At 43.1% G+C, this 21936-nt stretch overlaps 1 protein-coding gene across 1 annotated transcript in view; it reads right to left on the bottom strand.

Moving 5' to 3' along the window:
* Positions 1-20510, bottom strand: part of CTDP1 (CTD phosphatase subunit 1) — a 93217-nt gene extending 72707 nt beyond the window's left edge. The window contains exons 1-5 of the mRNA XM_084850053.1: positions 19860-20510; positions 12079-12162; positions 9688-9781; positions 8226-8354; positions 7054-7204 (exon numbers count right to left, since the gene is read on the bottom strand). Of these exons, the coding sequence (XP_084706179.1) occupies positions 7054-7204; positions 8226-8354; positions 9688-9781; positions 12079-12162; positions 19860-20152 (751 nt within the window). The 5' untranslated portion in view covers positions 20153-20510. The remainder of the gene's footprint in view (positions 1-7053; positions 7205-8225; positions 8355-9687; positions 9782-12078; positions 12163-19859) is intronic.
* Between the last annotated feature and the right edge of the window lie 1426 nt (positions 20511-21936).

The following is a 21936-nucleotide window of genomic DNA, read 5'->3' as shown; positions in this document are numbered from 1 at the left end:
GTGGATGGCAGTGGACGATGAAAGCATCTGAGCGCACAAAGACCCAAGATGCTGCTAATGAAGGCTCACTGCTTTCTCTAGCCCCTAAAGGTGGAGAAACTTGGTAAAGGTGAATATGAATTTGGGCTTTGTAATCTTCTAGGGAGAACCTGAACCAGGAGTTCATCTAGGGTGTGATCTGACCGTGGTAACTCAGCAGAAAGGTTTCAAGAATCTAGAGAATTGTTTGGCTAGAGAAGCATCCCAGACATGAGTCCATCAACCCTAGCAACTTGCTTAGGGAGGTGAGCCCAACTGACTTATGGTGCTGAAGCACTTCAAGAGAGAGTGGGAGAGGAAAACCATTGGCCAAGGTGTCTAGAGCGGGGAACTTTTCATTCACATAACCAAGAAGCCTTGCCAAACTAGCTATATCTAAAATTGACTGTGCCTGGGAAGGGGACTGAATTGAAGTAAATGTGCACACCATGGGTCCTCAGGTGTAGGGGATAAGGTGGGGGATAAGGTGAGGCTAAACACCAGAGTACAAATGTTGGAGCTGACACTATAGCTCACATATGGGCAAGTCACAGCCCTCAGAAACCTTCTGTGTGGCCTGCCACAGGTGTCCAAGCTGCTGCTACCTTATGACCAAATCTCCCCCCGCCCCATCCCGCCACTGCCACACGGACAGTCATCCTACAAGCCAGTCTTCCCAACCCAATTCCACTCTCACCAAATTGTCAAAAAGCTGTTTGGTGGGCTGTTGGGAATGCAATTTTAAATAGGAAAAACAGCATGTAGGGAGAGCCTTTGCACAGTCTTTTGTTTGTATGCCTTTCCTCCACCCCCACCCAGTTCTTTGGTGCACAGGGGTGTGTGTGTGTGTGTGTAGTGATCTTAGCATGGAGGGAAGGCAGATTTCAACAGAGTATATAAATAATTTTTTAAAAGAGAAGGGGGCAAGGGCTGTGTGCCTGCGTATTCACATGTGTATATGTGTGCATGTGAGTGCAGCCCTTGTCTCACCAGCCTGTAGCCTTTGGGGTGGGGGGGAATGGTTGCCCACCCCTGCTATATCTGAAGCCAAGGAAGTGTCAGGTGATTTCCTGATTGGGAAATGGAGGAAGATGTCCATTAGAATGATGAATTTCAGACAGTCAATCCACTTCAGATATGCTAGGATGCAACAATGGTTTTCATACTGAACTTCTTTTTGGTCAGGAACTTGCTCACCCTTTTTTGCTCACCCTTGAAAGGGGAAAGAGCCCATCTCGTTTCCCTCGTGTGGCTAAAGACTAGCATGGACTGCAAACCAAGGACCAGCACACACATTTCTAACTGAATTCTTCCCCTGCCCCCACCCCACCCCAGAACAACACCTACCTCAGTCTTTTGGCCCACCCATCACTGGCGTAACTCCCATGACCGCTCTAGATCTGCAGTTGTGGGGGTAGTCCACAAGACCTCTACAGCTAGCTCCACTAAACTCTTCCTGAGACATATGAACTGTAAGAACTTGGCTGAAAGGCAGAGTGTTGCAGGGTGGGGTGGGGGATATCCTCGCAGAAAAAGAAGAGAAAAACAGTCTTTGAATTCCCAGCAGCCAGCAACCCACACGCAGAAACACCTAACAACAACACTCTCCACATCTCACTACAATTCATTGCACAGGAAAGGGAAACTGAGGCATGGACATTAGCACAAGATTAGGAGTGCAAAGCCAAGGTTTTGTGGGAGGATTGTAAAAAATTGACCCAGAACTGCATACAAGTCTTAAATAAATTACAGAGCCTGGAGCTGCACCCAAGCCTCACATAAATGATTACAACCTAGTCCTACACCCAAGCCTTACAGAAATTATTACACAGCCCAGAGCTGCACCCAAGCCATAGAACTGAAAAAGCTAGCTACACTCTGGCTGATGATTCAGTCTACTGAGGTCTCTGGAAGGATAGTTCTGGCTGCCTTGCTAGCTGGCTGCCCCCACCCTCTCAAATTTACTCACATACACACATAATTAAATTCACAAACAAAAATTAAATCACATACATTCAGTCACTCTGACTCTGCTCAGCCTTTTCCTATTATGGAGGAACAGACCCTCATTCCAGTTTCCCTCCAACTCTGCTGCTGCCTGCTGCTGAGGTCTCAGTTGCACCAACAGAATTGGTGGCAGAGGAAAAGAGGCCAGATTGTGGAACTCTAAGTTATAGTGGCAGAGAGTTCCTTAGTCCCTGAAATATAAGCATTTGCTATAAATAAGAAACCCCATAGATGAGATTGCCCAGTGAAGGAAGTTTCCCCATAGGTGGTAGCAGTGCTAGGGAGAGGAAATTCCCCATACAGCTCTAAGGCTCATGTTACCAGAGGCTGCTCCGCAGAGCAGAAGCTGTTCAGGGATCTAGTCACTGCAATTCTGGTGGTCCTTTTCCCTTCCAGAAAGGAGAAGACCTCCCAACTATCATATTCCTTTCAGCCTTCAGGCCTTCCTACAGCTACCAAAGCCAATGTGATTCTGAGCCAAAATGGCAGAATAAGCCCAATTACAAGAACTTCTCTGGTAAAAAGCCTTCCACCCACCTCCATCTGACTGAGCCCCGTTCCAATTTTACTCTGCTTATCAGTATGAGGGTGAGGATTTCAAGCTTTTGCCAATGCCTGTAGGGAGATAATACCAGAGATGTGGATCCTGAGGGGTTGATACTGAAGTTCCCCAGCAGCTGCAACGTTTGCTTCCTACCCAAGAAATTGTTGGGAAGAAATGATCTGATGGTCTTTGGGTGTTCCTTTGTTGATTGGGATTAGACTGCCCAACTGAGATAGCAGAAGCCCCAAAACAGGTTGGAGAGAACTGGAGGCCATACTTTCTGCTCAACATTGTGTGGTGGAAGCAGATTAACTGGACTTCTTTAACCAGCCTAGGAGAGGGTGTGTAGGTAAGGAATCCTCTGCTGTAGTGGGTTGACACCAGAAGAATTGGCAAGGAGTCTGAAGTGAACTGACACAGTGTCCCATATGCTGTTTGAATATAAAGAGACATGTTTGGCCTAACCAGCGGCTTTATAGTTAATTAGTGAATTACCAGCCTGTGTGAGAAGCCTTCCTAAAGTGAGACAAAGTCACAGATGTGTCAGATTAACATGTCTTCATTTGCTGCCAGGGGAAGGCAATTGTTACTTCAACTGCAGCCTTCCTTATCCTTCCCACTAACATAATTCAGTGGGAGTGAGGCACAAAGATGTGAGACCTATTGTCTGGCTCTTACTCCTGCTCCTCCTTACTTTAAAATACATAAGCATATCCTCATCCTAGAGTAAGAGCAGCTCTGAGGAAATCCTGTTTCCTTGTCCCAGGCAGATCTTATTTATAAAGCGAAAAATTAATAGCAGAGATTTTTCTTTCCCGATACATTTAATGGAGACCTTGTGTAGTAGTAGTTGTTTGGGGTGGGGTGGGGTGGGGTGGGGTGGGGTGGTAAAGTTTGAGAAACTTTGTCTCAAATACAAATTTAAAGCATGTTTTGCTGAATTTTAGGAAAGTACATTTTTGTTTTACTTTAAAAACAGAAGGGAACCTATAGTATTTGTTATTGAAGTAGCAGCTGCTAAGACTAATATGACAAGAAAGCAGCAAGTATTTTAAACATTCCTAATGAACTCAAATTAAGTCTTAGAGATGGATGAATCTGTCAACCTCAATCTTGCCAAGATTCTTGCTTTTTAAGCTCAAGCTTGTTGTGTCCCATTTCCACATAAGCTTGTGATTTTTAAAAAAAATCAATACAAAACTTTGTATGCATTTTTTGTAATACATACATTTTTGTGCACATTTAGAAACATTTTTCAAATGTATACATGTTTCTTTGCATTTTTTCAAATGTGTGCATATTGAACACATTTTTTGTTTCTGTGGAATGCATTGCAAGCTTGGAAATGTGCAGATTTTCGACCACAAATTACAATCAGGTTTGGGAGGTGCGAACTGGATAAATCCATGATACCCCCACCTTAGAGTGAATTTCTCACACATGCTTATCAAATCTTCATACAAGCATTTCTCTGTAAAATACTGCCACCCAGTGTTCGGAATATGTACTCAGTGCTATAGCAATGCTGCAACTACATCTGTACCTGGAGAGTCAATTTTCTTTGCTGAAGAATTAAATACTTACAAGGCCAGCTATGAGGCTTCCCAGATATATGTGGGGAGAAAAGAGCAGAATCCTTCTTCCCAGATCACATGCTCCTACCTCTTTTTAGGGCAACTGCATCTTATTTGACATTTCTGGCTTCTCATGGAAGGGGCAGAGAGGCGAGTCACACCACTTTCAGAATGTTTACCAAGCGGGGGGGGGGGGGGAGATGGTGGCACCCTTTCTGTTTTTGAAAAGAGGGTGAGCAGTTGTAGGGGAGGCAATGATGATTCTCTGAAGCTGTGTTGTATGTATTTGGGGGGTGAGGGGGCAGAAGGCTAATATATGGTAAACCATCAATGATAACTTCTTCTACAGGCTCCATCCACCTGCCCCTCTCCCAGTTCTTCCTATTTGCCTTTCATCATTAGCTACTATGCCAGAGGTGGGCAGACTTCAGACATGTGGGAACTACTCTGTTTTTACTAGAATCCTTGAGATCCAGCCAGAGACTGGTGCAAAAGAAATACCCTAAGAATTAAAGAATTCTGAGCCTAGGAATTTGTTTTGAGTAGCAGAACTGAATGACGCAAACAGTCCTTCCACACACAAATCCATTCCTGGTTACCTCAAGCTTTCATACTTTCAGCAGCATAATTTAGGGCAATGGGGAAGGTATTAATTTTGTTCCTGCTATTGTTAAACAACTGGGAGTCAGAAATCCTTGCCAATCTACTGCAAATGATCCAGAGTTACCAGTAGATCCAGATCTACCTTCTGCCTACTATGCACATAGAACAACCTCCACATTAATTCCTGAAATTCAAACTATCTGTAAGATAGTCTTTATTCCTACATGTTAAGGATCCTGGCATAACTTCGGGCAGGGAATTAAAACTCAAGTGTATCTGAAGGTCTTTGATTTCACAATTCTCCAGGGCTTTTCAAAGGCTCAACTCTTTGTTCCCCACACCCTCCCACCCAAGTTAGTAAGCGGAAGCTGCATATAGACCACCTCAAATCAAGAAAAAGCCACCAGCACCACACTATCCTCTTCTGAGGTTACACCAATGTATTCTACATATGATGAAACTTCAGTGGTACAGCTCTGGAATGTTTGAAGATAAATTATTGAATATGAATGCCTGTGCTGGCCCTGCTGTTTTCTACCCATCTGTGAACTCTGGCCTTTCAAATAAACAGAAGAACCAAGATAGCATCTTAAATGGCATCTGTTGAGAGTAGGGGTCCTGAATGAGGAAATGGGTATGACATGCCAAACCAAAATACATCTTAGTCATCTCACATTGTATGAAGAAAATTCACGCTACAGTTACAACAGCAATTTAAAGGCAACTTCAAATACATCAAAAAAAGAATGATAAAAAGTTAATAATGAAACAGACAGGAACTTCATGGCCACCCATTTGTTGAACAAGTCAGACACATCCCATCCATTCCTCCAGATTTATTCGTTTTATTATTCTGTTACAGTCACAAATCTAACCTTTCAAAAGTAATTCTCAGAATGTGGGGCAGCCCCAGGGAGGGTGAAGAGACATTCCAGAGAAGAAGAATATCTCAAGGCAGGTAGACCCTTATTCCCTCCCACAAGACAGTATCTAGATGGACTGAAAATGACAACTACGACGACTACGACTTTATAACCCTTTTCCTGTCCAGCAGAGAAACACCTTTGAGTATCTCCGGCAGAGATACTCAAAGCGGCTAACGTACAAAAACAATAATTCAATCATTTGAAAACTAAGTAACACTAAATACACTGAAACCCTACTGGCATAGGACTCTGACTGGTCCACATTGGATTTGTGAGGGCAATTGCATCCCCAATAATTCCAACCTGATTTGGGAAGAAGAGAACACTGTTTCTTTGTTCTAGTTATAGTTCTTTGTGTGTGCGCTTAGGAAGGGCCAGAGATGTCCTCTATTCCTTTTCTAATGATCATATTGGATTATAGTACTCCAGTTCACAGATTCTTTCATGCAGTAGTCTGCATACAAACCACATGAGAGCTTTTTGCACTTTCACTATTGGCACTGTCTTGCAGGAAGGTAGAGCAAGTTTGGAAGAGTGGTGCAAAATAAATAAAATCTGAGGGGAGCACTGCCTTACAGGAATCTGTAATTCTGGCTTGAGAATGGTAGGTTTTTCAACCTTTTCAAAAACGTAGGTTTTTCAACCTTTTAAGTTAAGAACATTTTATAAAATGGAGTGCTTTAAACCGGCTAAAGTCAAAAGAGTTCAGATGAAGCTGAAATGCAATAGGATAAGAATGCTTCCAACACATTTTATTGACATAAGACAGACACAATTAGTTACACAGAACTTTACTAAATATTTCCCATGCTGATGTGTTCCAGTACAGGGTTGTTGGACATTAGCATATACTGCTTTTTGGCTCTTACAGTGCAATTCTATGCACATCTACTGGGAAGTAAGTCCCATGGAGTTCAATGGATTTATGCCAAGGAAAGTGTGTATAGGACTGCAGCCTTAGGGCAGTATCCAACTGTGAACACCTGCAAGTGACCAGGCCCGCCAATTCCACTGTGTACGATGCGTGCACCACTTGCGCAACAGAGATTTAGCGCTTCCAGGGACAATCCTAAATGAGCAGAAACACTAGTTTCTGGAACAGGGCAGGTCAGCAGAGCTCACATAAGGGAGTGTGCTGCCTTGTTTCGGAGCTTGCACCTGGAAGTGCTAAATCTCCATCGCACAAGCTTGCACAATGGAATCAGCGGGGCTGACCGCTTACAGAATGGAAGTGGCGGCAGACCCCATTCGTGGACAGGCAGCATTGGATTCTGCTCTTAGTCTCATAATTTGTGCAAGTTTGTACAAGTAGATTTGAAAAGAAACGAGGAAACAGCCCTACAACCACCCTGTGTTTAGTATTTCGTAGTGTGTTACTTACCTGCAATAGTATGTGCATAAAGTCTGCTCCCAAAGGTGAAAACATGTAGTTCATACAATTTGGCAATCTTTTCTAGGAACTCCTTGCAATGAGGACGCAACCGAGTATGCAGCATAGGTTCGCCTCGACCTAACTGATAATGAAATATTCCCTAAGGGAGAGAAAGAATACTGGTAAGACTTACAGAAGTTAGGCCTCGTACACAAATAAAACATTTTCCAGCTTAGGGAGAATGAGTTCCAGCATGACAGATTTTAGTTTTCAACCATGTACTGACCACTGTAAGTACTAAACAAGGAGCTATTAAATATGAACAGATTGCATATACTTATACAATATACATCATATATTTCACAAAAGGTATCAGTCACATGGCTCTTTTGTCCAATATTTATGTTAATGCCATGAACATCACAGAGTGTCTGAAAATAGTCACTGTATGATGAGAAAGTATCAGCCATTTATCAATGAGATAAATTTAGTGAAGAATATTTGGGAGACATCTAGATAACTTCAGTTTTCTTAGTATCGCTAACAGGGAGAGGCTTGCATACAAGAAGAAAAAGACCATGGCTAGGATCCAGAGAGGCCAGTGTGTGTGTGTGTGTGTCCCTTCCATCTTTATCAAATGCCATTCTGAAGTGTATCCCTATCTTCAGAAGCAGCTTTCAAGGTGGGGTGGTAGGAGGGATTCCTGAAAGCCCCAATTATGCACTTCTGTGTGACAGCAATTTTACTATTTTTACTTTTTCTATTCTGGCGATACAAGCAGATCTAACATTACTGATGTTATCCTGTTCTATCCTGAAGGCTTCAGAAGACAAAGAGTAAACATCATATTAAAGTATTTTTTAAAAAACGATAAAGTTCAAATGTCTGTATATTTTTGGTTGTTCTTGGTGTTTCTATTGATATGTTCATGTGGAATTTATTCCTCACTTGTGAGCAAGAGAATTGTAGAAGAACTTGTGAAGCTCTCCAATTTGCATACGTTCATAAACAAAGACCAGACTACAAACAATGTGGGTGGCAATTATTTTGGAACACATCCATGTGTTGAGAAAAAGATTCTTTTCTAAAGTCAATTTTACTCAAAAGTATTATTTATAAATATTTCAGTCTGAAACATTAAAACTGATCAAAGAGTTTAATAATCAATAATGTTGATTTACTCTGTTAGACATCTGTTGGCAATGTTGTTCTGTGGTATGGATCAACGTCTGGTCCAAATCTACCATTAGCACCAGTTTTCGATTTCGGCGTAGCCTCTCCTGGTCTTCTCTTCCCAACTGTTCTGCTTGCTACAATACAAAGGTATTAACATATTAAGAGCACTTGAGTAAAACCCAAATTTAATATGACTGGTGAACAGATCTCATTAGAAGCACAGTAATTTCAAAGGAGAAAAACTAAATCATTGCCATCCATTGTACCACAACAGATAAAGTAGCTTCTTTCTGCCATTTTGAGGAACTCTGTGTACTGAGAGAAGTGGAGCAATATCTTAAGGTTGCCACTTAGGCCTTCCAAATCCTAGTAATTTATACACAAAACAAATTCATTAGATGAACTTATCTAATTTGTGCAATTTCCAGCAGGTGACTTTATTTCTATTTCTGGTATGTGGCAGATGCAGCATGAAAAAGAGCAAAACAATGAATTCCTACATAATCATTTTGTGCTGTCACAGGAGAAAGCGTGCAACAGAATAGTTTAGGCCATTCCCCGCTTCTGCATCTACTCCAACAATATACAGAAGTAGCTAGCCATCCTAAGTATAACATTTTACTTACACATGAGAAGTGTCTTTGCCAATCTAAAATCCTGCCATAACAGGCTGCATGCAACAAGAATAAATATACTTAAAACATCCCTCTTTTCTGCCACCCTTGACAAAGTAAATAAATAAAGGGGCTTAAGATGCTGGATCCCACTTCTGGTAAGATTTGCTATACAGTCTTAAGTAGATATGCAACCCGATTCTATGCATGTTTACTCAGAAATAAGCCCCACTGATCTGGTTCGCACGATCATCATGGGTTAAACAAGCCATTGTAGCTTGTTTAAGCTGCAGCGTGTACTGGGGGCCATTTGCCTAATCACCTGGCCGGGTGCAGCCTGTCATGTTGTCTAAGCCTGAGTGGAATGGCTTGTTGGAGGGGAAAACAACCCTCAAATAACCCATGGGCTGTTGTTGGTGGCTTGTTTAACCCATAATGGTTAGTGTGAACCAGCCCACTGTGTTCAATGGGACTATGTTCAGTGCGGCTTTCCAAAGAAAGTATGCAAAGGATTGCAGCCTAAGCCTAATGTTCCATTAACTTCTCCATCAACAATTGCGTAAATTTCTTTTGAAAACATACAAACAGAAGGCATTGTACCAGATGGGCATTGTCAAAAAACTATCTCAAAACTGACATCATTTTGGAAGAAAACAGATATCAGTTTTATGTCCAATAGCTGAAAGTTGTCATGAGAAACATATAAGGTTTGGGATTCTATTCATTGCTTTTTGATTCAAATCTGGCTAAGTTAGGCATGCCACATTACATATGTGCATAATGAAGGAATCCCTCAAATTAGATTAGCTGAATTCTGAATGTCTACCAAAAATGTGCGTGGGAGTGTACTTGCCTCAGAGCTAACCATCAATTCTGGGACACTATGAACCATTGATACAGTTGCTGTGGATACTGGCATGTTCTGTTTTCCATTCTTGCTTCGTATTCTAATAATGGAGGGAAAGTAAGCACAGATTTTAGACAAATGTAATGAATAAAAATTCAGGTGGTTAACTGGTTCATTGTGGTATGAATTTTCACCGACAACCACCTTATTAATCACATCAACCAAGCAAGTAGTATACATACATTGACATCATGTTTAATTGGCAGGTAGAATAAATACTCACAATTTGAGAACTGGACAAACAGCATACCTTAGATACTGAGGGCTGAGTCAACGATTTTCACCAGGTAAGAAGTATCCAAGTTTAAACTGCTATACATACACAGAGCACTGTCAGTTGTGAACAGGATACGAGTGTTTGCTGTTCAGGATCCGATTAAGTAAATCGGAAGGAGTGATCAAGGAAGGGTTAGGATCAGTTTCTATGTTTGTTGTGGAGAAAGTTAGGCATTTAACAAGCATTAACCACTTACCACCTAGAAACTTGCATTTTGCTCTGTAAAGTTGGTTATTAATATTTTTTTCTTTACCAAAGCTAAAAAAAAAAAAACAAATTGCCCTCAGAGAGAATGAAACCAGAATACAGAATTACTCAGCTGGGTTCAGTGAATTATTCTGGTAAGCTACAAGTTGGTGTTTTATGGAACCGGGAGGTTAGATCCCAAGAGCTGTAATGATTATTCCCAATATCAAGCACGTAACAATAATTTAGGGAACAATCCTATGGCCACTAGACAGAGTCTGCGGGGCCATAGGATAATTCAGATTCCTGGATCTGAGGTCAGAGATAGCGCTCCGGCTGCAGATCCAGGAATCTGCACTCCCCTCCTCCTCCCTCCCGGCACAGAGAGAACTGCACTGGCTGCCTCTCCAGGGTCACAAAGGCAACCTCAGAGAGGGTGTAAAGGGGACATGCCGGGAGGCAGGGAAGGGACTTGGGAAGCTGGGATATGATGTATCCTGAGGCCTCCCCAGCCTCCTTCCCTCCCACTCTGACATACCCCAGCTAGATGGTTGAAGTAGCGTGTCTAGCCAAAATGCAGAGCGGGAGGAACATGGAGGCGAAGATCGTCTCTGCCACTCGTCCTACTGCCACTCCTCCTGCTCCGCATAGGATGCCTGTAAGCTTCTGAGTTCGAAGGCTTATTGGCATTGCCATAGGTTTGTGCCCTTAAAGTATTTTTACCCCACTCTTCAGCTGAAAAGGATCCCAGGGAAGCTTACAAATCAATTAAAAAAAAACAAAACCAGTCCCTACCCTCTGGTTTATAATCAAAAAGACATGGCATAAAAGGAAAAGGGGATGAGGAAAGTGGAGGAAAAAAGCAAACTTAGGGACCAGTTCTTAAAATTACAAAGTTCTCATAATGACCAGTAGGGATGAAAACAGTTCAAGGACAGGAGAAGCTAAAAGGAGCTGGTCTCTCAGCAAAGCAGAGTGGCTGTGTTTCTCCCATCTCTCCCCTTGTTGCACAGCCTGATGGAATGGCTGCTGCTACGTAACAGATGAGGAAGAGCCAAAGGCAGCTGTAAATACGATACCCAATCTAGTGTGCAATAACGATTGACCTCAAAAGGTTGACTTTTATCGACCCTCTTTCATTTTCACATGACCTGCCATATGACATCCATGGCCAGCAGTTTCTTTTAGTAGTTAAGATAGGGACTACGCTGCTTGGCCTTTGTTAAAACAATGGGGACAAACTGGATATTGATATGGGAATGGTTTTAGAGGCAGCAGCCTTATTCTTCATTTCCACCTCCCTAGAAACTCCCATCAATTATATCAATCAGAACTACTTCAAGGGGTTTAACAAACCTGACAATTTCTGAGGTGTGAACAAGGTTCAGGATATCACTACAAAATTAATTTTTTGGTAGTGGTTCTCTTGGTGAAAAAAATAGTCACCCATTTGATTCAGTATTGTTACATTAATGTCTATTACCCTGGTAATTTGGGTATTTTTACTTTTTACTCTGTTAGCTAGATTTAATATTACTATATCTGTGCTTATACCTATCAAATGCTTGGTCCATCGCATGCATTTCATGCAGAATGCCACACTGCCTATCCTCAAATTACAACTTATTTATATTTTAAATTACAACTTATTTTATATTTATATATTTTAACATTTATATTTATAATGTTATGCTGGTGCAACAGCTAAGTTTGCTGTATCCTGACAATTATTTCTGGCCTTACTGGGGTTACAATAGGCATAAATTGCTCTTAATACATGGGAAGTGCACTATTCCATTGGATTTGTTTTCAACAATCCTCAGTTTTGATCCACTGTAATCAGTAGAAGTCCAGCCCCACACAATAGTACTCACTGTGTCAAATCCTGGCCACATTCTGCACATAAACCTTTCATAACAACAGGATGGCTGCATCCTTCCAGTCTCATTAGAACACCTCTGGAAAGGAAAGGAAAATCTGACTTAGAGAAAAACTGATTTCAAATTCTGTATTGTATCCAATCCACAGCATAACTGTAAACTCTTATTTTCCCTCTTCTCTGATTGTTGCACTGGCCCAGTTTGGACATCATGACAACTCAAGTATTTTTCAAGCCCTGGGTTGTTGTAAGTGAGTCACTACCACTCCAAACGGGAACAGCTAAATAACCCAGGGATGCGTCATTCCTGGGACGTTTAGCATTGTGTTCCAACTGGATCCCAACTATGACTGGGTTCACATGACACACTAACCCACAATGGGTTGTTTTCTGAAACAACCCATCATGGATTGGCATGTCACCTGTGAGTTCTTTTTTATACCCACTATGGCTTGTTTCCCCTCAAACAAACAACCCTGAGAACCCACGGTCTGCAGTGGGGGTTGTTTTACCTATGCTTAACCCAGCTTGTCATCTGGCACCCCAGTGTGGGTTACAGCAATTGCCTTCAGAGCTGCATGGCAAGAACGGTCAAAAATGCTGCCACCACTTGGCTCTTCTCAAGTGATCTCTGAGCAAACTTGTTTTACTGCCACATTCAGCTGTGTCTCTGACTCCAAATCAGCTCCCCAGCCCCACTCCCACACGGTTCCCAAAAGGTTTCACGTGTGGATAAATCCTCACTTTTCCATGAAAATGCGAAGCCTGCGTTTATCCAGCAGTGCATGTGGTCTTTCCCTATAAGAGGAACTTGTATATTAAATTTCATCCCATTTCTGCAACCTTTCAAGGAGTTGGAGCCCCCCACCCCCTTGGTGAAGTGTAATTATCCCTCCATTCTAGTCAGGCCACCCCTTCCCAACTCAACAGATGAGTTCTCCCCTCCTCGCAACCCACGAGACCAAATCCCGCCCACTTTTCACCACCACCATCATCCACCAAGCTAGCCATCCAACCCACCCCCAACCCCAAAGTGATGCTAAATAGTGCCTTAATAGATTCAAAGTAGCATTAACTAAACCCGCATTAAATAAGCCAAATAAGCCATTTCTGCACCAATAAAATGTTTTATTCTGTGTTGTTAGTTTGTTGCTGATGAGGGGGGAGCTGGCAAAGACTTGGAAATTGGGGCAGCAGGTAAGGAACTGGGGAGGAGTGGGAAGGGAAGCAGTTTGTTTCACAGGTGGATAAATCCTCACTTTTCTATGAAAAAGCAAAGTCCCACATTTATCTAGTAGTGCATGTGGTGGCTCTCCATAGGGGAATATATTACACTTCATCCCATTCCTGGAAACTGTCAAGGAGTTGGAGCCACCTCCCTTTTGTTGCACATGGGTGGAGAAAAGGGACCTGGCAAAGGCTTGAAAAGCCAGCTAGGAAATCATAGCGGCAATGCAAAGGAAGGCAGGATATGGTTTCCAATGCAAAGGAAACTGGGATACCTGCCCAACCGGGCAGCAGGATTACAGGGGGTGGGGGGAATAAATTATGCTGCGTAGCTTGTTCGTCAGATCAAGCTGCACTGAGCAGGGGGTTGGACTCAATGGTTTTATAGGTGCCTTCCAACCCTACTATTCTATGATTGTCTGATGGGAGCACAGTAGGTCATTTGCCAGACAACCTACTCTATGTAGCTTGTCACCCACCATTGGTTAGTGTGATGTGCAAATAGGACCTCTGTGTTGTTTCTGATCTGACAAGCCAGAGTTACTGTTTCATGCAAAACACTAAACAACCCATGCTCACAAACCCAGGTTTGTTTGTTTTTTTAAACCCCAGGTTTATCTGTAATGACAGCTGAGCCGGGTATTGAATATTAGGGAGAAAAGCTATATATAGCTTGCAAGTCTAAGCAGTAGATTCTGTGCAGCTCTGTATGACATGAACATAGAAGTAATACATGTTTTTGATTATTTTTAACAATCTTATTTGGTATGACAGAACGCATGATCCTGGAGCTTCATTTTCATCCCTTAATCATGGTTAGCATTACCAACATTCCAACTTGGAATGAGACAGTACATGGGAATTTAACGTAACTGGAATATTCAAGAACAACAGAAGAACACATTCTGGAAAAAATCACTTTTATATGTTAAAATTAAGACCCTGATGAAAAAGATAAATGTCACAATATAATAAGGAATACCATGAAAGAGGAGAACTGAAATTAAAAATTTTACCTCAACTTCACAGTATACCAGGGGAGGGCAGCCTCTGGCCCACAGGCTTAATCCAGTCTGCAGAATTGTCCAATCTGGCCTTCAGCGGGTTGAGCACCCTCTGCGGACTCCTCTCCTCCCTCCCCAAGCCCTGCCCCCTGGCCTGAGGAGAATAATTCCCTTGTTATCTCTCATCAGAGATAATGGGAGGCCCCTGCACTGCAAGCTGTGGCCAAGTCCCTTCCTGTGCTGTTCATACCCTGCTTGGCATGTGGGCAGGGCAGGAAGGAGGTGCCTGACTTGGCCAGGGCTTGCACGACTCAGTTCTACAGTCACTGCCCAAGTCCCTTCATGCAGGAGAACTGAATCAAGATTTCACGAAGGAAAGGAGAACTGAAATTAAACAGATCACCTCAACTTCACAGTACAGTATTACTGAGTATACCTTTGGTGTAATATTAATACCATTATTCCCACTTGAACAGCAGTAACTACTCAAAGTGAAAATTGGATGTTCAAATTGCAACTGGGCTATTTAACTAAATGCAAGGCTCCAAGAACACGCAACTACCACTATCAACATTCATGACTCTTCAATAGCAGTAGTCCTTTCAAGTCAAATAATTCCCAGCACACATGTTACTTTTATTTTTTAATACATTTCATAAAACTAGACATTCTAAGACCACTAACATCACAGGAAGGCAAAGCCATTGTCTTCCATTTGTTGTAATAGGTTATTTACACAATTTCCCAATACTGAAGCACAACTGTTTTTACAGTCATTACGTTTCATTAATATACCACTGGTATATTCAGAGCTGAAACTCTTGAAGGAAAAACTGTTTCTGGAAGCAATACTTCACAGTTGTAATTTTCAATAAAAAAGTAATTAGAGCTTCAAAACTTTGAGGAGATATTGCCATAATATTTTGCTTCATCTTTTTAAGGTGCCATCTCCTATCGGAGGTTAGCTATCGTTACAGCTATTTTTGTTTTTGATGTTGCTGCTCTGAATAGTTGTATAGAAGTACAGCTGAACCATTCCCTCAGATTTTTTAAGCATGATGATCGTCTTCTTCCTATTGATCTTTTTCCTTCCATTTTCCCTTGTATAATGAGTTGGAGTAGGGTGTATTTTTCGCCTCGGATAATATGACCAAGGTATGGTAACTTTCTTCTTTTGATGGTCTTTACCAATTGCTTGTTTGTTTACTCTGTATAGTACGTTCTCATGTGTTACTTGATCGGTCCGTGGTATTTTCAGCATGTGTTGGTATATCCACATTTCAAATGATTCGATTTTCCTCAGATTGTTCTTTTTAAGTGCCCAAACCTCCACTCCATAGAATAATATTGAGAACATGTAGCATCTTACCATCCAAATCCTTACTGCAAAATTTAGGTCCCAATTACATAATAATTGTTTCATTTTAACAAACGCTGCTCTCGCCGTCTCCACTCTTGCGTTTCTCTCTTGTGTTTGGTTCATTTCTTTCTTGAGCCAAGCTGTATTTGTATTTTGTGACTCGCTCAATTGGCGTATTATTTATCGTACTATGAAAAGCAGTAAAAGGTTTTTTGTTTATCACCATATATTTTGTTTTCTTGATAGTTATTTTAAGGCCATACGTATTACTTACTTTATTAATTCGAACCAGTAATTTTTGTAAGTTGGATATATTATCTGTCATTACTAGGTGTCATCAGCATATCAAATTTTGTGAATTATTTTTCCATTGATGTTTATGCCAGCCATTTGTTTGGCAAGTGCTTCATTAAATATAGCTTCAGAATATAAATTGAACAGCATAGGTGATAGGGCACAGCCTTGTCTTACTCCTCTGAATTTCTTCAGATAACTCTCCAGCTATATGAACTGAAGCTGTTTGATTCCAATACAAATTTGGAATCTATAATCCGAATCGCTTGACTATCAATACTGGTTTTTCTCAGTATGTCAATCAATCACTTGTGACGAACTTTATCAAATGCCTTCTCATAGTATTTTGCACTGTTGGCCAAACTGACAGCTTACGATTCATTATAATCATATGCAGTTATAATGGGCCTTAGTGCACAGGCAGACAACTCCAATGCCGCTGTACGTGATTTTATTATGTTAGAATAGAGTAAAATGTACAGTTTGAAAATCCCGGGAACTTGGGGCAGAAGCTCTCTATTCAATGTCATAAAACACTCACTACAAACAAAAATGACATGATACAGATATGAAGCACTGCACAGAATCTAAAGACACATCATTTCCATTTTCAGAGTTTACATATGCCCAGGAAGGGCATTAAACCCTTGAGATGCACTAGCTGCTTTTAGCTAGATTAACACACTGTTCGCAGATCTTCTTTAAGCTGTTGAAATCATTACAGTTTGTTTGTTTAAGAGCCTTCTTTAAGCGTATTTCTGTTGAATATTTCCATCCATTACAAAACTAAATGGAAAGACAGATGCCCAATCCACCAATAGGATTCCACATGCAGAAAGAACTTAGCAGGTAGCAACAGCTGTCTGCGGGCCAACATTAGATCCTGCGGCATGGGGAGGGAAAGGGCTAATCCACACAAGACCATTCACATGCACAACATGGTGGCAGCAAGCTACACATGCAAACCAACAGTGAATCTAGTGCGGATCACTATCTACCCCTGGTATCAACTGCAAATTACTATCCAACCCAGAATCTGGATGGACACAAATATATCTGGACATTTTACTGTAGTACCAACAGTCAGATTTAATCTATACTTATAAAACATTTCCTTACTTTACTATAGCATAAAGTAAAACTACTCAAGAAACTACTATTGCAATTGTTAGTTCTGTCTTTTTTTTTTTTAATTGCTAAAGCAACAAACTGTTCTGAGCTGGTGCGTATTAATAAAGATCAGTAAGTGGCAGACTTATCTAATGGTGTCTTGACTATTGGAGCAGGAGTTACACTTGTAAAACAAATCTGAACTTAAGTGATAAAGTCCAGAATATTTCATTCTAGAATTTCTACTGCCATTTTATCAAACTCTGCTCCTTTAACTGGCTACAGCCAGGACTGCAGCTCAGCCTTAAGGTTAATCCAACACTGTAGTATTTACTCTCTAAACACAGACTGTTTAGCTTGCTCACTTTGAGCTTTTGGGATAGGGTACACCACAAATCTAAATTCACACACACCATATTACTTATCCACCACATTTTTATCCCACACTTCCTCCTCACCTCAACCAGCAGCTGGCTAGAAGTCACCCAATACGCTTTGTAACTGAATGGCAATTTGAAATCAGATCTGCCCAGTCTTTGCCCAACATGCTAACCATGGCATGACACTACCTCTCCTGAAATCTATAGTTCATTTTGCTGTGTTATGGGACTCTGTCATCATTTGTTTTCCTTTCCTTTTTCTTCCATCTCTTTCACCATCAAAGTTTTACTGTAAGATTGTCAGAGAATAAATCTTTTTACACTATTCTGCAAAATGCCATATACATAGATAGCACTATTATTAACTATTATTATTAGGGGGAAGTAGTTCCTACAGGAGGCCAGGACTAACAGGCCTTCTCAATGGTGGCACTCCCGTTGTGAAATGCCCTCCCCCAGAAAGGCCCACCTGGTGCCTTCTTTATAGTAATTTCAGCACCAGGTGAAGATTTTTTTTAAAGTTCTCCCTGGCTTTTTAAAAATCTGTGTTTTAATGTTCAAGAATAAAATTTGTTAATTTTATTCTTCTGTATACTGGAAATGTGTATTTTATGATAATGTGTTTAGTTTTATTTTATGGTTTTATGCTATAAACTGTCCTGAAACAATGTTATTGTCTGTCTTTATAAAATATATTGTAAATAAATAAATGGTATGGCCCATTAATAATCACATACCATAAGCAATAAAATGATCTGTTATTTCCACTGGAATACTCAAACAGCATTCTTCATTTGTAGCCCAAGCTGTGTAGGAAATAGTTATGTGGTTTAATTTAATAGAAGGGCTTACTGATCTTGGAATTCCAAATTCTAAAATCTTCAAAGTCCTTTTTTAAAAACTTGGTTGCCTAGCCTAGTACTTACTAGGCTTTTTGTTGCGTTAGAGCAGGGATAGGAAATCTGGTGCCTTCCAGACTTTTTGGACTACAGCTTTCATAATCCTTGACCATTGGCCATGCTGGCTGGGGCTGACAGGAGTTCTAAGCCAAAACATATGGAGGGTACTATGTAGCCTACCCTTGCATTACAGCAACTAGCTCAACCACCGCTGGAGCAGATATGAAACATCTGCTTGTCAGAGCCTACTGCGACATCAGAACAGATCCCTCAATGACACCATAAGAACTGTACTATGCAGAGTGGTCATTGTAAGGACGGAGAAGTCAGTGAAGTGCAGGTGGAGGCAAATACACCTTGTTATATATTATATATAAACATTTTTATTCCACTTTAGTATTCAATGTAGCTGCAGGTGGCTTACCAGTAACTGTCTAGTTTAGGCTCATATTTGATAACTTTGGCTTCTATTCAATGTTGTATTAGAGGACTTCTGCTAGTGCAGTGGGACTCCCCATATCCCCCCACCCTGGCAACCTTCCAAATCTGCTGGAGGGTTCTCTAACCATTTGGAATTGATTTGGAGCGTGCAGGGGGAGAGGGGGCAGCAGGGGGCACCTGTCTGTCAGCGGAATGAACACAACTAAATACAACCCTTTATGTTTTCCTTAATATAGCTTAGTGTTGAAACTGAAGGTAAACACAAGAAAATTCCTTCAGGCGCGATAAAAAAAAAAAGTACGGTCTAGAACAGCTTTTCCCAGCCTGGTGACCTCCAGTGTGTTGGGTTGCAACTCCTACCGTCCCCAGCCAGCATGGCTAGGAACTTCTGAGTTATGAAGTTGTTTTTTATAGAGGGAAGTGGGAGGAGTGAACAGCAAAACAACTTCATAACTCAGAAGTTCCTAGCCATGCTGGGGGGGGGGGGGGGGAGAGGAGAGAAAAAGTTCTCACTATTGAAGGTGCCCATTAACAAGGCTCATCGCTTGACAGTTTCGCTTTCATTCCGTGCCAGACCCTACACGGCATAATCACACTGCGGTGAGAGGGAACTCTAGGGGCACGGCGCGGTGACGAGTCGCCGGAGACCCAAGGCAGGTGGGCCGACTGGCCGGCCAAAGCACGGCGCTGCGACGCTTGCTGCGGTCTCGGGCTGTAACTGGGGCGGAGGAAGAGGAGGGGCGGCGGAGCTCGGCTGTCACAGGCGCCGCGGCTCGAGAGGGCGGGGAAGGGACGGGCTGCTCCTCGCGCGCTTTCCTGCCTCTCCTCGTCTTACGCCAGACTCTGGCGGACGGAGAGCGGGCGCCGGAGCGCCTCGAGCTGCCGCCGCAGCGGTGGGAGGCGTTCCTAAGTCCCGGCGTGGAAACTGCGGGGCAGAACCCACCTCGCGTCCGGGGGCCCAGCCGGCGCTTCCCGGGGGCCCAGCCGGCGCTTCCCGGGGGCCCAGCCCCACCACCCGCTTCCCCAACCCCGCCGCCGCCGCGGCGCCCTTCTTCCCTTACCCGGGCGGGATGACCTGCCCAAGCTGAGCGCACAGTTCTCGCACCACTCCCGGCCGCTCCGCCTTGATTCTTCGCTCGGCCGCCCGCTGTGAGCTGGTCTCGGTTCCAGGCCGGGCTGGGACCTGGATAGGCGCGCAAACCGCCAACACCGACCCGATTTTCACCGCCGCCCCTGCCGACACTTTCCATTCCAAGAGACGCAGCGGCTGCGGGCCAGAGACCCGGATCTCCGTCACTTCGGACGCGGTGCCGTCCCCTCCTAAAGCGGAGGCGGCTGCTCCCGGTTCCTCCATGGCCTCGGCTACTGGGGCTCTATCCCAGGCCGGGCCGGCCAGGGACAGGTCACTATAGCAACGGCAGCACCGCTACCGGTTCAGTGATAAGAATCGAACGCAAAGCGCTTTTCCCCCTCCCCCACCACCAACTACCAGCTTTAAAAAAACCCAACAACAACAAGAAGTAGTCACGAGCAGCGCCGACTGAGCGCGAGGTCAAGGGTCCGATGCGCAGGCGCGAGACACCCCTTTTTCTCGCGCCCGCGTAGCCTTAAAGGGGCAAGGCAGTCAAGAAGCCTCTCGACACACTCCCAGCAATACGACGGGAAGTGTTAGCCACGCCTCCCCTGTTCCTTCCGGCATCGGGCGCTGCGGCTTCACTAGTGACGCAAGTGCGCGCCCACCCAGCCGCCCCTCCGCGAGGACTGCAGAACATAGGTCCTATGTTATTTGCCTCGGCAAAGGGGATTGTGGGACATAGAGGCAGGTCCGCAAAGTTTGTCTTACGTTGACTACGAGTCCCAGCATGCATTTCTTTGGCGGTTTGGGGCGTGCGCAACAGGCTCCGGCGTACCTTTTTTGGTTCGCTGATCGGGTGTTTAGAATAGTCGTAGTAGTGACAGCTGTCTGCAGGAGACAAAATAGAAATCATGGTTTTATCGCTACAGTGGTTTGGCACCATCATGACCATCAGCAACCCGCCAACGCCACCCTCCCCCCGGAACAAAAACAGAAGTTCATCCTCTATCAAATTTTTTGTGTGGAAAATTATGAGTCTTAGAAAATGACCTATAAGTGCTTCTGTGTCCCAAATGAGCTGACTAATACTATCATCTCCATATTGTAGATGTGGAGAGGAGAGAGATTAAGATGTGCCCAGTGTTGCAGAGGATGCTTGACCTGAGGGAGAGTGGCTTGTGGCAACCCTGGAGAAAGCTCCCTGGAAAAGACCCTGATGCTGAGAAAGATCGAAGGCAAAAGGAGAAGGGGACGGCAGAGGATGAGATGGCTAGATAGCATCACTGATGCAATGAATATGAACTTGAGCACACTCCGGGAGAGAGCGCAGGACAGGAAGGCCTGGCGTGCTATGGTTCATGGGGTCACGAGTCGGACACGACAACGACTGAACAACAACAATTATTCCCATATTGTGTGTTTGTTGTGGGGTGAGGAAAGCTGATGTGACAGCGCTGGCTGGGAAGGATGGGAGTTGTCGTCTGACACATCTGGAGGGCACCAGGTTGAGGAAGGCTGGTTTACAGAAATAATCGCCACCTCCAGGACCAACATAGGAGATGGCTGTGTCCTCACCTGGCACTATGCCAGTGGTTCCCCTCAGCTGAACAGCCATGTTCCAACTTACGCTCAGTGTAAACAAGCTTGCCAAGAACCTAAGGCTTTTCAGCTGTGTGGGAGGTCTTGCATAGTGGGTTCAAGGATGACAGAATACTATTTTGGCCTAAAATAAGGCTCCCATGACATGCTATGTACATTGGGTTTATGGAGGGTGGAGTGGATTATTTTGGAGAATGAAGGAAGGTTTATTAATGGGAGCTGCTGAACTGCCATTTTTCCACACACAAAACATTTTTCTCAAGAGGTGCCTGATCTTTCAGTAAAAGTATTGGGCATTGTGAAACAGTAACTTTCACAACAAAAATCAAACCTTGTAAAAATGTAGCACAGCATGACTCAGTAGTAAAATTATTTATAATGGGACTGTGAAAACTTTCCAATGGGATGATAAGATTTGGCATGAAATACTCAATTATTTAGCAAGTACATTTATATCCCACCTT

Source organism: Heloderma suspectum, chromosome 4 (assembly GCF_057233095.1).
Source record: "Heloderma suspectum isolate Gila_16-S chromosome 4, 16-S_ref, whole genome shotgun sequence".
In the NCBI taxonomy this organism is placed as follows: domain Eukaryota; kingdom Metazoa; phylum Chordata; class Lepidosauria; order Squamata; family Helodermatidae; genus Heloderma; species Heloderma suspectum.
Note: the sequence above shows the minus strand (reverse complement) of the source record. Positions and strands in the feature narration are given on the sequence as shown.